This window comes from Erythrolamprus reginae, chromosome 2 (assembly GCF_031021105.1).
Source record: "Erythrolamprus reginae isolate rEryReg1 chromosome 2, rEryReg1.hap1, whole genome shotgun sequence".
In the NCBI taxonomy this organism is placed as follows: Eukaryota; Metazoa; Chordata; class Lepidosauria; order Squamata; family Dipsadidae; genus Erythrolamprus; species Erythrolamprus reginae.
This window is the reverse complement of record NC_091951.1, coordinates 91,065,799-91,080,577: the sequence shown is the minus strand read 5'-3', so window position 1 is coordinate 91,080,577 and position 14,779 is coordinate 91,065,799. Positions and strand designations below refer to the sequence as shown.

General features: G+C 46.9%; 1 protein-coding gene across 1 annotated transcript in view; it reads left to right on the top strand.

Moving 5' to 3' along the window:
• TWF2 (twinfilin actin binding protein 2) overlaps positions 1-14,779 on the top strand; it is a 94,061-nt gene that overhangs the window by 41,821 nt on the left and 37,461 nt on the right. Inside the window, exons 3-4 of the mRNA XM_070738675.1 lie at positions 3,327-3,505; positions 12,334-12,429. Coding sequence (XP_070594776.1) covers positions 3,327-3,505; positions 12,334-12,429 — 275 coding nt within the window. The remainder of the gene's footprint in view (positions 1-3,326; positions 3,506-12,333; positions 12,430-14,779) is intronic.

Below are 14,779 nucleotides of genomic sequence, written 5' to 3'. Positions count from 1 at the left end.
GAGCAGCCCCATGGGCCACATCTAAGCACCCTGTGGGTCTTATCCAGCCCCCAGGCCTTGACACCCCTGTTCTATATAGCTGAGGGTGCTTTAAATGCATTTTTTAACTTGGCAACTTTTAAAATGAATGATCTGTACATCTTAAAGCTGCCAAGCTGGAGAAATGGAGATTTAAAAGAGGTATGGGCTGGAAAGTCAAAGAAAGGGAGAAAATGAAATTATCAGGTCCTGGAGGTACCACAGTTAGATGGAAGTGAGAAACAGTTCTCTGAATAATGTCCAATTTTCCCACTTTGTGAAACTCTGGGAGGCAGAACAATGCTGAGAAAAAGAACAAGAGGTTTTACTATAAATAAAGGAATCAAATGGACAAGGTGAACCAAGGTCCTGAGAATGACTAGTAATCATCCATACATCACGAGTCAAGTTAAAAAGAAAACTGCTTACAGGGGTTATTATTCTGCCAAGTTCTTTAACCTTCTGGATTTTATTTTCATTTTCTATATATTCAGAATAGGAAGAAGAGTTATCATAAGATCCGGTCTTCCTAAAGCATGCTGCTCAGTCTTGAGCGTGCAGTCTCAGTCCTGAGAAAACTCTGTAATACTGTACTGTAAACAGATGATGCAACAGACAAATGTTGCTCAGTCACGGTTGCCAAGTGATTCCTGGCAGAGTTATGGCTAAAACAGTGTTTCCCAACCTTGGCAACTTGGAGATATCTGGACTTCAATTCCCAGAATTCCCCAGCCAGCATTCACTGGCTGGGGAATTCTGGGAGTTGAAGTCCAAATGTCTTCAAGTTGCCAAGGTTGGGAAACGCTGGGCTAAAATATTCAAACTCAGAGCTAGTGTTTTTATTTCAGAATAATCACATGGGACACCCAAACCGGGTGTATCTATACTTCCTATAGAAATATAGAAACAGGTATACCCTCCTTCCCTTCCAAAATAATATTAAACCTACTTTTCTGCTGGACAAAATCAGCCCTTGCATTGGGTAAAACTTGAATATCCTTCAAGGTCCCAGCACAGAAAATTCCTGCTCTGTGCTTTAATGGTAGATGTTTGAGCCAGAAGTTTAGGAAAACTCTGCTGTTGATATAGTTTTTTTCTGATTGAAATGTACTCTTTATCTTGGGCATCATGAGTCATTGTTTATAACTATTGTTTAATTCATGTCTGCTGCCCAGGGTAACTTTTGTGAGATGAGTAGCCATATTAAATAAATCAATGTTCATTCTGGTGGTGATCCCTTTGTGTGTGCTCTCATGCTAAAATGTGACCCAAAATGATAAACATTTTTGCAGCATATACCAGATTATGACATTTTCCCTCCTTCCTTAAATAGTTTATCGTGATTTTGATCTTTCATGCAGAACAAGAATGGTTCTGCTCATAAAAGAGCTGGATTATTTTTTTTAATGGTCCAAAGTACATTTTGAAGCACTACAATTTTGATAAGCATCTAAATAAACAGCAATTATGAGATGGGGGTTGGTTTTATTTTGAAACCTTCAGTCTTCCGGTCATACAATTTGGGGAATGAGGGAGACATAAGCTCTTGTCCTTTATCCTAAGGTGCTTGTTGTTGTTTTTCAAGAGACAACTGAACTTTCTGTTTTTTCTTTGAATATGTTTTGCTTCTCATCCAAGAAACTTCTTCAGTTCTAAGCTGAAGATGTTTCTTGGACTTCAAAGAAAAAAACAGAAAATTCAGTTGCTTCTTAGGGTCGGGGGGGAAGCACCTTTGGGACAACCATGACCAGGATGACTGAGAATCCCCATAGACATTCGTGTCCTTTAGACTGTTGTTCTTCACACACATAAGAACCAACTAAGGAGGAGAGCCGCTGGGTTCTATCAAGAGCAGAAGCAAAATCTATTCTAATGCAAAAGGTATTAAGGTTTGTTGCAAAATCAAAACCAGAAGCACACACAGATGACTGGTTCAGCTGGATTCATAAACTTCTTTATAAACATAGTAATAGAATATACACTGCTCAAAAAAATAAAGGGAACACTTAAACAACACAACATAACTCCAAGTAAATCAAACTTCTGTGAAATCAAACTGTCCACTTAGGAAGCAACATTGATTGACAATCAATTTCACATGCTGCTGTGCACATTCAACTTTGTACAGAACAAAGTATTCAATGAGAATATTTCATTCATTCATATCTAGGATGCGTTCTTTGAGTGTTCCCTTTATTTATTTTTTTGAGCAGTGTATATATTTACAATACCATTAGCAGAGTTCTTCAATGTAGCAACAGTTAAAAGTAAAACACAAGCAGCTTCTAGTTCAGAGAGTACAGAGTGGGCAAGAGAGTCTAGAGAGCAGAGTGGACCTGGAGCCATGGCCAGCCTTAAGCTTCAGTTTTGATTCTCTGCACAGACTCAGAATTGGTTAGCTCCCATTAGCTGACTTAGTTGCTGTGCCTAATCATTGGCTAATCTTGTTACCACTAGCTCTCCCAGTGATCAATATTCTAACAAAAGCCAACCACGGTGTCATCATGTTGACTTAGTAGGGAGAAGTCCATATTTTCATGAGAGCACAAGCTGAACCTTGACGTCTCAGAACTCTGGGGCTAAAGCTGTTTGGCAGAGCAGTGACAGATTGTTTTATCTTCATTCCCTTAATGTCTATCTCGTTAAGTACACTGAACTGGTGTACTCTTGGCCGACCTCATTCTTTTTTCATTAACATGCACATTAAAGTTTTATGCCAAGAAAACTGGCAGTAAATTTGACTAACAAACCCTGCTCTGTTCCCATCCAGTCAAGCCTTTGAGTGATAACATCAAAGCAAGAATCAAAACTAAATCAGAACAGTAAAAATAATATACAGAGAAAGAGAGAGAGAGTGCTGCCTACGATCATAATAAAGATTGGATGGATTGTTTTGATCCATGCACACCCAAGATATACACTCAGTCTGATTATTTTGTGAAATGCAGGAAAAGTTAGTTTAACATTTCTCTATGCCATGGGAAACATTAGACCCCCAAATTTAGGACTCCCAAAATTTGGGGGTCTACCACAAGCAAGGAAACCCCAAATTTTCACAGTCCTTACAAGAAACGAGAACTATTCCCCATTGGGATCTGTATTGCTCCAGCCTTTGCTCAGAATAAAGATAGAAGATCTATTGCCCTATATTGTTGACTCCCATCATCCTTCGCCACTAAATAAACTGTCTGTGACAGATGGGAGGATGGCTTCAGGTTCCCCATCCTAATTCTAAATAAGCATCAGGTGCATAGTGATGTATCCCATGCAATGTCTCCTTTGCTTACTCATTAATTCTTGATTTCCAGAGCAGTTAGTGCTTGGGGCCTCCAAGGATCTCTCTCGACGCTGGGATAAGGACTACGACTCCTTTGTGCTTCCTCTGCTAGATGAACTGCAGCCATGCTACATCCTTTACCGCCTGGATACCCAAAACGCACAGGGCTACGAGTGGCTTTTCATCTCCTGGTCGCCTGACAACTCTCCTGTAAGCTTTCAACTTATTCCTGTTCACAGAATACAGGTTAAGAACATTTAGTTCCTGCTAGTTAGTTTAGATTAGAGTTCTCCAACTTGGCAACTTTAAGACTTGTGGACTTCAACTCCCAGAGTTCCTCGAGGAACTCTGGGAGTTGAAGTTCACAAGTCTTAAAGTTGCCAAGGTTGGAGAACCTTCGTTTAGATGGTAAGCTGAAGGATAAACGGTATGCAAAGTGGTCTTCAGAAGCATTGAGGCTGCTCTGCTTCCCTTCTCCAATCCAAAACTGCCAATGTTTGATGTTTGCAGGTGTCTCATATCTATTTAATCTATAGTTCCTTCATTGCCAGCCAGGAACTTTCCCAATGTTAATGATTCCCAAAATCAGCCTAGAGTTTGACCATGGTAATCATGTATACAAAGTTGCTTGGTTTATAAGCCGTTGTTGCAAATGTGGAACTGGTATTTCTCATTCAATGAAGGCTCCTTCTATCATGATGGAAGAGTTTGGAGCTCAACAGATCATTGGGAACTCCAAACTTCTCCGTACTGAAGGAGCGGGTCCAGCAGTCACATGGGTTGCTCATGTCCAATCCGGTGGAACTGAGCCTAGTATTAAAAAAGCTTGCCGGATCCGCCCCTTCCCCAGAATTCGCTCAGTTCGCATATCCTGCGGTTGTATGTGATAGCTCGTTCAACATTCTAACACCTTCCCTTCGATCTTTTCCTTCAAAAAGTAGTAAGATTTATTGTCTTTTATTATTTACTTGCACTAATTGCGCCAGCCGTTTAAAAGAAAAAAAGAATAAAAGCGGCTAGGCTTTTTTCCTTGGGAGAAGTTGCGGTTTCGTTTTCCCCCGGCGGTTTTGCCGGTTACGATTCCTGCGGCCGCTTGTGGATTCTTCCAATCCCTTGGCCTGGAGGTCCCGGTGCAAGTATTTATCCATTGAATTATTGATTATTTATTGTATACAAAAATATTAAGGGCTTATAAAATACCTCCTGCGGAGTGAGACGCCTTCTAGTCTCCTGGACTTAGTCGATCGCTTTCCCCTTAAGAATTTCTACGAAGCGATTTTTTCGGCGCGAAGGCCTTCGCGCCCTTTTTTAAAAATCTAGGCCTCTCGTGTTGGCCTTCTGCCAGCCGCGTAGGCCTCAGTCCACCGCGTGGATCCGGGAGCGGGCCTTGGGGGTCCCAGGCTAAATTCTCCACCGGCTAAGCCTCCAACCAGAGTGCCTTGGTTTTACTTAATTACAAAGTTTAGGGAGGCTGGCCCCGCTGGATTTGGGGGCACGAACTCTGGGTTTGCCCAGATTGTCCTCACTCTTCAGCAGCTTCGAGGCCTCGAAGCAGGATCCATTCCTCTTGGGAAGTCCTTGAAATTCTTCTCCTCATTATTTAATTATTGGCTCAGCCTTGTCTTCTGTTAATTGTCAGACTATGGCTTCTTTTCCCAAGAGAGGCACAACTAAAGGTCCCAGAGAGGCCAGGCCTACAGGCGATGAGATTACCAGTATCCCCCAGGCCTCCTCCTCCTCTTCTCCAGGGGCCCGCCCCTCGACCAAAGTCACCAGGGCCGAGAAGAGAAGGGACCTAGCCCTACAAAAAATTCATGACAAATCAGCCAAACGTTTGAAAGTGCAGGCCCAAGTAATCAGTAGTCAAGACCCACCAGAGGCCTCTAGTCTGCCTCCCTCTGGGGTCCCTGTGTTATCTCTGGATGAGCCAAACCTAGACAGACCCCAACCTAACCTATGGGGCATAGGTCCAGAGGAACCAGATATTATTGAAGATTCCCCCCAGCCAGGATCTTCCCAGGCCTTTAGGAATTCTTCTGCCATTTCTGCTGATATTTCCAGTTTACCTCCTGAGTTCCAGTCTATATTTGCTGTGCTGTCCAAAGCCATTGATGCCAAACTTTCTACCATCAATGAGCTTCCCTTACCTCTTCCTCCTTCTCGTTCCTCCCGCCCCTTGGGTTCTTCCCCAGCGGTCAGAGCTCCTATTCAGGATGATTCAGAATCCTCCCAGGATGAATATGAGGATGTAGAGGAGGATGAAGACCCTTTTCAGGGATTATCAGAGGATGAGGAATCCCAAATAAAGGTCCCTCCTCCAATTACTATTTTTCCTTCTCAACTATTCAAATCTCTCCTCCTCAAAGCTAGAATTTCTACGGGATTAGCGGCCCAGGAGAAACAAGCCTCCACTTCCACTGATCCCCCGGAGGAGAATCTACCTTACTTCACAGAGGAACAGGAGGATAACGAGGTAATTCCTATGCCTAAACTGTTTAAAGATGCCTTACTCAAACAGTGGGATTTTCCAGCCTCTGGCCTTAATCCCTCTACCAAGGACAGAAAGTTGTATAAACTCTCTTCTTCCTATGAAGAGCTTCTATCCTTTCCCAAACCAGATGAACCTGTCAAGATTCTTCACTCGGCAGCGGCTGTGCCAGGCGAGGCGGAGGAAGTCCTCCGCCCAGAGGACAAGCGCATCGAGCAAATGCTCAAAAGAGGATTCACCGCTGATTCCTGGGCTATTAAAAGTTCTGCAGCGGCCTCCTTCTTCTCCAGAGCCATGCTGCTGTGGCTTCGCCAACTTCAACAGCACATTCCTCCCGATGACTTGAGAGGTCAGCAAGACTTCAACAAGGTCTTTGCAGCTGCCCAGTACGTGGCTGATGCCACCTTACAATCTACTAGATTTTCTGCTAAGTCTATTGCAGCTTCTACAACGGCAAGAAGACTCCTATGGATTCGCCCTTGGCAAGCGGGAGTTCGCCAAAAGTGGCAGTTATCCCAGGGCCCCTTAAAGCGCGACCTTCTCTTCGGTGATCTTCTGGATCCACTCCTCACGGAGACCTCGGACAAGAAGAAGGTTTTGGGTCCAACCACGAAAAAGGTTACCAAAACGCAGTCCTTTCGTCGCCCAGGGCGCCAGCAAGAGCAAGCGGCTTCCTATCAGAGATCTCCAGGTCAGTATTCCCCCCGCTTTCGTTCCCAAGGCAGGAACTCCAGGGGTAGAGGGTTTCGTTTCCAAAGGGGAGCTTCCTCTAACAGGGCTTCAAAAAAACCTAGATGGTAATCTTACCTCCATTCCCATAGGGGGTCGCCTGGCTCATTTCGCCTCTAATTGGCGTCTCACCTCCAAGGACCCTTGGGTCATTGACACTGTTCAATCAGGCCTTCTTTTAGAATTTATTTCTCCTCCCCCAAAACGTTTTATTTCCTGCCCTTCTCCCAGGTCATCCTCAGATTGTAACCGTATGGAGGAGGCCATTTCTCATCTATTGTCCATCAGAGCCATTCAACCGGTCCCTTCCGGTCAGAGGGGCCTAGGTTTTTATTCCATCCTATTTATGGTTCCAAAGTCCTCCGGAGGTTGGAGAGCCATTTTGGATTTAAAGAAACTAAACCTATTCATCAAATATAGGAAGTTTAAGATGCACTCCTTGTCTTCTATTTTGGCCGCCATTCACTCGGGAGATTTCATGGTCTCCTTAGACCTCACTGAGGCTTACCTTCACATTCCTATAGCCAAGTGCCACAGAAAATTTTTACGTTTTTCTTTTCAAGGCAGGCATTTCCAATATAGGGCGATGCCATTTGGCCTCTCCTCGGCCCCTCGGGTCTTTACAAAGCTCTTGGGGTCCCTGGCGGCCTATATCCGGGCGTCTCCCATCCACATTTTATGTTATCTTGATGATATTTTAATTCATGGGAACTCCCTAGAGAGAGTGAAAACAGACCTTTCTGTCACCATGTCAGTCCTCCAGGACCATGGATTTTCCATCAACTTTGATAAAAGTCACCTCCAACCTTCCACTTCCATTTCTCACCTGGGATCCATTATTGATTCAAAATCCTCCCAGGTTTTTCTCTCTCCTGAGAGAAAACTCAGTATAGTGGAGTTAATTTCTAACATTTTATCTAAGCCTTCAGTATCCATAGTTACTCTATCTTCCCTTTTGGGGAAGATGGTGTCATGCATAGGCATCATTCCCTGGGCTCGCCTTCATGCTAGGGAACTCCAGTGGCTACTATTGCCTTTTCAGAGATCGGGGCACAGCAACTCAAATCGACGCATTGTCATCCCACTGAGTGTTCGCAGATCCTTCAAGTGGTGGAAGTCTCCAGCCATGGACAGAGGATCCCCGTTCAGGTGCCCGGATCAATTTGTCATCACCACAGATGCCAGTCTATCGGGATGGGGCGCCCACGCCCAGGGGATGATAGCCCAGGGCACGTGGTCCCCGGAGGAAGCTTCCAGGCCAATCAATTGGCTAGAGTTAAGAGCCGTTTCTCTGGCTCTGAAGCATTTCTCTCCTCGCATTCCCAACCGGCACGTTCTCATTCTCACCGACAACATTGCCACAAAAAGCCATATCTGCAGACAGGGGGGCACGAGATCCAAGGCTCTCATGAGGGAGGCCCTCAAGTTGGGTCTTTGGGCGGAAAAACATCTCCTGTCGCTCCTAGCCGATCACATCTCGGGGAGTCTCAACGTCCAGGCGGATTGGCTATCCCGAGCAACGATAGACCCAGGAGAGTGGAACCTTCACCAAGACCTGTTCCATCAAATCACCCTCAGATTCGGCCTACCAGTCCTGGATCTCTTCGCGACCAATGCGAACGCCCAGCTCCCTCGCTTCTATTCCAGATTTCCATCCCCGGGAGCGGAAGCAATCAATGCCCTCCGGAGTCCATGGCCTCCAGGCCTACTCTACGCATTTCCTCCAATTCCAATCCTCCCGGACGTGATTCACAAGGTCCTCACCGAGAGGGCCCGAGTAATCTTGATCGCCCCTCATTGGCCCCGCCGGCCCTGGTTCGCAGATCTCCAACAGCTGTCCGTCCAGGACCCTTGGCGACTCCCCGTTTCGGGGGATATGCTGCGGCAGGGGGCCTCTTTCCATCCAGACCCGGAGTGGTTCCACCTCACCGCCTGGCTGTTATCAGGAGAGATTTAGAACTGCGTGGTCATGACTCCGATTCAGTGGAGGTCATTCTAAAGGCCAGGAGGGGCTCGACCAATCGAATCTACGACCACACGTGGTCCAAGTTTCACCAGTGGTGCCTACAGGAAGGTTTCTCCCCTCTGTGCATCCCCATACACAGAATTATTTCCTTCCTTATGCAAGGCTTCCATAAAGGACTTTCCACCAGCACCCTCCGGCGTCATCTGGCAGCCATTTCATCTGTCCTAGGGGGTCCCCGCAGACAGCCTCTCCGATCCTTCCCTGAAGTCCAGGAATTCCTCAAAGGCATAGCCAACCTCAGACCTTCCAAGGTCCACAGGTATCCATCCTGGGATTTGCCTCGGGTTCTACATTCCCTCACGCAGGCACCATACGAACCCCTAAAATCGGCGTCCCTCAGGTACCTATCCTTTAAGGTAGCCTTCTTGGTGGCTATTACCTCTGCCCGACGCATTTCGGAGCTAGCTGCCCTCTCAATCAGGCAGGACCTTTGCCAATTCCATCAGGACAAGGTAGTCTTGCGACTGGACCCCACCTTCTTACCCAAGGTCAGTTCCATGTTCCACAGATCTCAGGATATTGTACTACCTTCCTTCTGCCTCCAACGAGACCATCCCTTGGCAATTAGATGGCACACCCTGGATCTCACCAGAGCGCTGAGAATATATATCCAACGCACAGGACCCTTTCGGAGGTCAGAAGCACTTTTTGTAGCCTATCATCCCAGAGTCATGGGGGCCAAAGTGTCTTCATCAGTAATAGGCCGTTGGATCAGAGGGACTATATCTAAGGCCTACGAGTCGGCCTCCCTCTCAGTTCCAAGGAACATCACTGCGCATTCCACCAGGAGCGCAGCCACCTCGGCCGCTTGGGCGACTCAAGCCCCGTTGGAGGAGGTCTGCAAAGCAGCCACTTGGGCCTCGCCAAATTCCTTCATCAGGCACTACAAAATTGATTCTTACGCTTCAGCGGACGCTGCCTTCGGCAGAAGGGTACTCCAATCCGTTATCTCACACGATAGCAAGCTAATCCCTCCCTAGGGACCATCTATTGGGTATGTCCCATGTGACTGCTGGACCCGCTCCTTCAGTACGGAGAATAGGCGTTGATTGCTTACCTGAACGCCTCTTCTCGTACGGTGAGCGGGTACAGCAGTCACTTCCCGCCCTTGTATGTGTCTTCTTTACCTTTCTATATCTTTCTTTCCTCTAACAATGAGAGTTGAACACTACAGAGCTTCACAACTGAGCCTAGTCTATGGATTCGCGAATTCTGGGGAAGGGGCGGATCCGGCAAGCTTTTTTAATACTAGGCTCAGTTCCACCGGATTGGACATGAGCAACCCATGTGACTGCTGTACCCGCTCACCGTACGAGAAGAGGCGTTCAGGTAAGCAATCAACGCCTATTCTCCAGATGATTGAAGGAGATTGTCTCTGATGTTACACAGCTGTTTTCCACTTTGAAACAGGGCATTCTGAATTTGAAACAATTCAAATAGAATAGAGTAGAATTCTTTATTGGCCAAGTGTGATTGGATGCACAAGGAATTTGTCTTTGGAGCATATGCTCTCAGTTTACATATAAAATGTGAGCTGTTTTACCCAATCTTACTAGCTGATTATGAACATTAAAATCCAACATACCTAGAAGTCACTAAATTGGTAAAGACTACATTATTGGTTTATTAAATTTCAAGGGCGCCCAATTTCTGATAACTTTGGGTGGCTTCACAAAATTAAAAGAACTCCACAAAAGCAATATCCATAAAACTAACTTTTCGAATAACCCTTCTAGATCTGAAGTAAAGGAGCAATTGCAGTCATCTTAACTGAACGCTTGAGAGAAGAGCCAGTTTTTAGAGAAGAGTTGAAGAGGAGGAAGTGGGGAGGCCATGCAAATCTTTGGGAGATAATATTTTTTCCAAAAGACAAATGCAGTGACAGAAAAGGCCCACTAGGTGGACATTGATGGGACCTGAAGCAAGCCAAGTCCACTGGAGGGCAGAGGAAAGCAGATTTTGCAGGACACAGTTAATTTCTCAAATAGCTAAGCTTCATGCTTGAATTGCATCTGAAGGCAGCTGGTAACCAGTGCAGTTTTCATAGCAGGGGTCTTGTATTCCCATTATTGTCATGTTACATTCTGGAACAGCGATAGCTTCTGAATGGTGTTCACATACAACACCGTGTTTCACAAGCCTGCAACATGATGCCATCAGTCCAACAAATTGGATTACCGGTACTTCTTTTATGAGAAATGATGAAGTTTGCCCAGGTAGGTTGCAGCATGTAATCAAGTTTCTCTAATCTCTGAATCAAGAGAAGATCAGACCTCATTAGTACTTGGGGAGAGATCACCAAGAAATGTCAAGGTTGCAAGTTAAACTGCCAAGAAAACTATAAGGACCTTCCATAAAGTCACCAGGAGCTGACTTGGAGGCCTACCTAATGAAGTCCAGAATGAAAGAAAAGTCTTCAGTCTTGAAGATATAATTGAGCACTGCAAACCTTGTCACAAGGAGTTTGTAATGTTTAGTTTTGTGATACAGTGTTCCCTTGATTTTCGCGGGGGATGCGTTCCGAGACTGCCTGCGAAAGTCGAATTTCCGCGAAGTAGAGATGCGGAAGTAAATACACCATTTTTGGCTATGAAAAATATCACAAGCCTTCCCTTAACACTTTAAGCCCCTAAATTACCATTTCCCATTCCCCTAACAACCATTTACTCACCATTATTACTGGTACTCACCATTGAATAAGACACTTAGTGATCCTGGTATTTATAAACATAATTATTTATTAACAATAATTTTTTTTTGTTCTTTATTTGCAAAAATTATTAGTTTGGCAATGACGTATGACGTCATCGGGCAGGAAAAACCGTGGTATAGAAAAAAAAATCGCAAAGTATTTTTTAATTAATTTTTTTTGAAAAAACCTGGTATAGGCTATTCGCGAAGTTCGAACCCGCGAAAATCGAGGGAACACTGTAATGCATTAACCTTCCTAATGCCACAGCCTTTTAATGCAGTTCCTCATGTTGTGGTGACCCCCAACCATAAAATAATAAAATGATTAGGAAACTCAGGGGTGGGTTCTAACTTACCTTTCTGCTGGTTCGTATCCTCCTGCACTGCGTGGCTGCGCCTCATGGGCGCACCTAGGCTTTATACGTGCTGAATTTTTGTAAAAAATGGCAAAAAAGAAAAGCCAAAAATAAGATGGTGACACATGCTCAGTGCCAGAAATTCAGCTTCTGCGCATGCTCAGGAGTTCCCATGGTACAGATTTTTTTGGGGTGGGGGAGAGTAGTTTATTTGCATGTGGATAGACCTGCCTGAAGATGGATAGAGGAGCCTTATCTTGGTTCCTAAGACCATCAGAAATATGTTTTTTTCCGATGGTCTTAGGCAGCCCCTGTGAAAGGGTCGTTTGAACCCCTCCCAAAGGGGTCGCGGCCCACAAGTTGAGAACCACTGGGTTAAGCAATCTCTGATTATTCAAAAGCTAGCATAGCTTTTGCCAGTCTTGGAGAAAAGACCTCTAGTTCTATGAATTTCAGCTCTCAGAATTTTCAGCCTGGCTGTTTGGGGAATTCTGGGAGTTGCACAACGCATTCGGAAGTCACTTCTGGGGAAGATGGAGCTAACGAATTCATTTTAATATCAATGTTGGTCTTAAAACTCTCTGTAATTCTGGACATGAAAGGTCCTTTCTATTGGGTTTCAGAACCGTAAATAATCCTGCAACTCTTTATTTTTTTTTAGCCACTGTGTACTGGACTTCTGATGGCTGGCAGCCATAAATGTCTTCCTATAGCTCATGTTCTCTTCTCTTTCTCTCTGTGCAACAAGGTTAGACTCAAGATGCTCTACGCAGCAACCCGAGCGACGGTAAAGAAAGAGTTTGGCGGAGGACACATTAAGGATGAACTCTTTGGGACATTAAAGGTATGGCAGTTGGTCATATCCGCTGAGGTCAGAACAATCAGAGTCATAACGGTTGAGGTTTCGAATCTTGACAAGAATTTATCATCTACTCATTTTGAACCGCTTGCTTTAAGAGTGCAAGGATTCTGACTGCACAGAAAGAAAGAACTTGAGCTGTGTCTTCTGTTTTGCCATATGAAGGTCTTGTCTGATTCTGTCAGAGTTTGCAGCACATCTGACCAGCACACAAGTAAATGAAATTCAGCAGGATTCAATTATATATAAGAAACTTTTTTATTGTATATACCCGTAAAGACACAATCTGAAGTTAGTTGGGGGAAAGATCAAAAGCAACATAAGAAAATATTATTTTACTGAAAGAGTAGTAGATCCTTGGAACAAACTTCCAGCAGACGTGGTTGGTAAATCCACAGTAACTGAATTTAAACATGCCTGGGATAAACATATATCCATTGTAAGATAAAATACAGGAAATAGTATAAGGGCAGACTAGATGGACCATGAGGTCTTTTTCTGCCGTCAGTCTTCTATGGTTCTATGTTTAAAGGCAAACCTATGGCACATGTGCCCGAAGTGGCATACAGAACCATGTTGCCTGGCATCACCCATCCTTCTTCTGGGTTTCTGGCACACGTGCGTGCAATGATGAGCTAGCCTTCACATGAGTGGCAGTGCCAAAAACTAGAAGAGCCGGCATTCCAGTTTGTGGCGTATTCATGCATGCCGGCGCCGGCCATCTGATTATGATGTGGGCATTCATGCCAGAAACTGTAAGACCAGCTGGCAGGTGCGCAGGTGCTCACCAGAAACCAGAAGTTCATTTCCTGGTGTGCGTATGACCCCTGGGCTGTGGCCAATGATCCCTTTAACATTAGGAAACAGTGCACAGTAATTGGAAACTGCTGTGCACCATGCTCTAGCCATGTGCGCAGGTGCGCAGCCTCCAATATTAGAAAACGGCATGTGGCAATTAGAAACTGCCACACGGCGTTCTCTCATTACGTGCACGGCTGTGCAGATTAGAGGGAGCATTGGTTGTGGTCCCGACAAGTGCATGCATTGTACACGTACCCTCCCTCCTTTTTTTGCACTTGGTTCACCATTCATTGATATATACAATCCCATACAGCAAAATCCAGAAGTACAGAATCAATGATCACAGAAGTAAGATATTAACAGAAGTAAGAAATAATAATTCAGATATATTATAAGATATAGTGTCGAGATATATATTATATATGTGTGTGTGTGTGTATGTGTATGTGTGATATATACCGTGTTTCCCCGATAGTAAGACCCCCCCGATAGTAAGACATATGGGGGGTTTCAGGGGGGTCGGCTAATATAAGCCATACCCCGAAAGTAAGACATATGTCTTACTTTCGGGGAAACACGGTACTAAAAGCGAGGGAGGCGTCCGCTACTCCCGCCGGCGCCTTTGCTCTCCCCGCCGCGCCTGGGGCTGCCTGCCTGCCTGCTGCCGTAGCCGGGCTGGGCGCGGGGCATCCTCGGTGTTGGGCAGCAGCGGGAGGAGCCGCAGCCTCCGGAGCCGGCCAGCCGGGCGTCCCCAGGACGCGCATCGCAGACCGGCCCCGCCGCGGCGCAGGAGGGATGGAGGCCGGGCCCGACGGGCAGCCGCGCCTGCCGCGCAACGCCGCCTAATGCCGCCCGCCCGGAGGAGAAGAGGCCTCGCCTGGGCCGAAGCCGTCTTTGGTCTCCCCGCCGCGCCTGGGGCTGCCTGCCTGCCTGCTGCCCAACGCCCTGGATGCCCCGCGCCCAGCCCGGCTACGGCAGCAGGCAGGCAGGCAGCCCCAGGCGCGGCGGGGAGACCAAAGGCGGCTTCGGCCCGGCCCGGCGGGGAGAGCAGGCAGCCCCAGGCGCGGCGGGGACAGCAAAGGCGGCTTCGGCCCGGGCGAGGCCTCTTCTCCTCTGGGCAGCCGCGCCTGCCGCGCAACGCCGCCTAACGCCGCCCGCCCGGAGGAGAAGAGGCCTCGCCTGGGCCGAAGCCGCCTTTGCTCTCCCCGCCGCGCCTGGGGCTGCCTGCCTGCCTGCTGCCGTAGCCGGGCTGGGTGCGGGGCATCCTCGGCGTTGGGCAGCAGCGGGAGGAGCCGCAGCCTCCGGAACCGGCCAGCCGGGCGCCCCCAGGACGCGCATCGCGGACCGGCCCCGCCGCGGCGCAGGAGGGATGGAGGCCGGGCCCGACGGGCAGCCGCGCCTGCCGCGCAATGCTGCCTAACGCCGCCCGCCCAGAGGAGAAGAGGCCTCGCCCGGGCCGAAGCCCGAAGACGAGCCGGCCCCGGTGCCCGGGACAATATAACACATACCCCCAAAGTAAGACACAGTGGGGCTT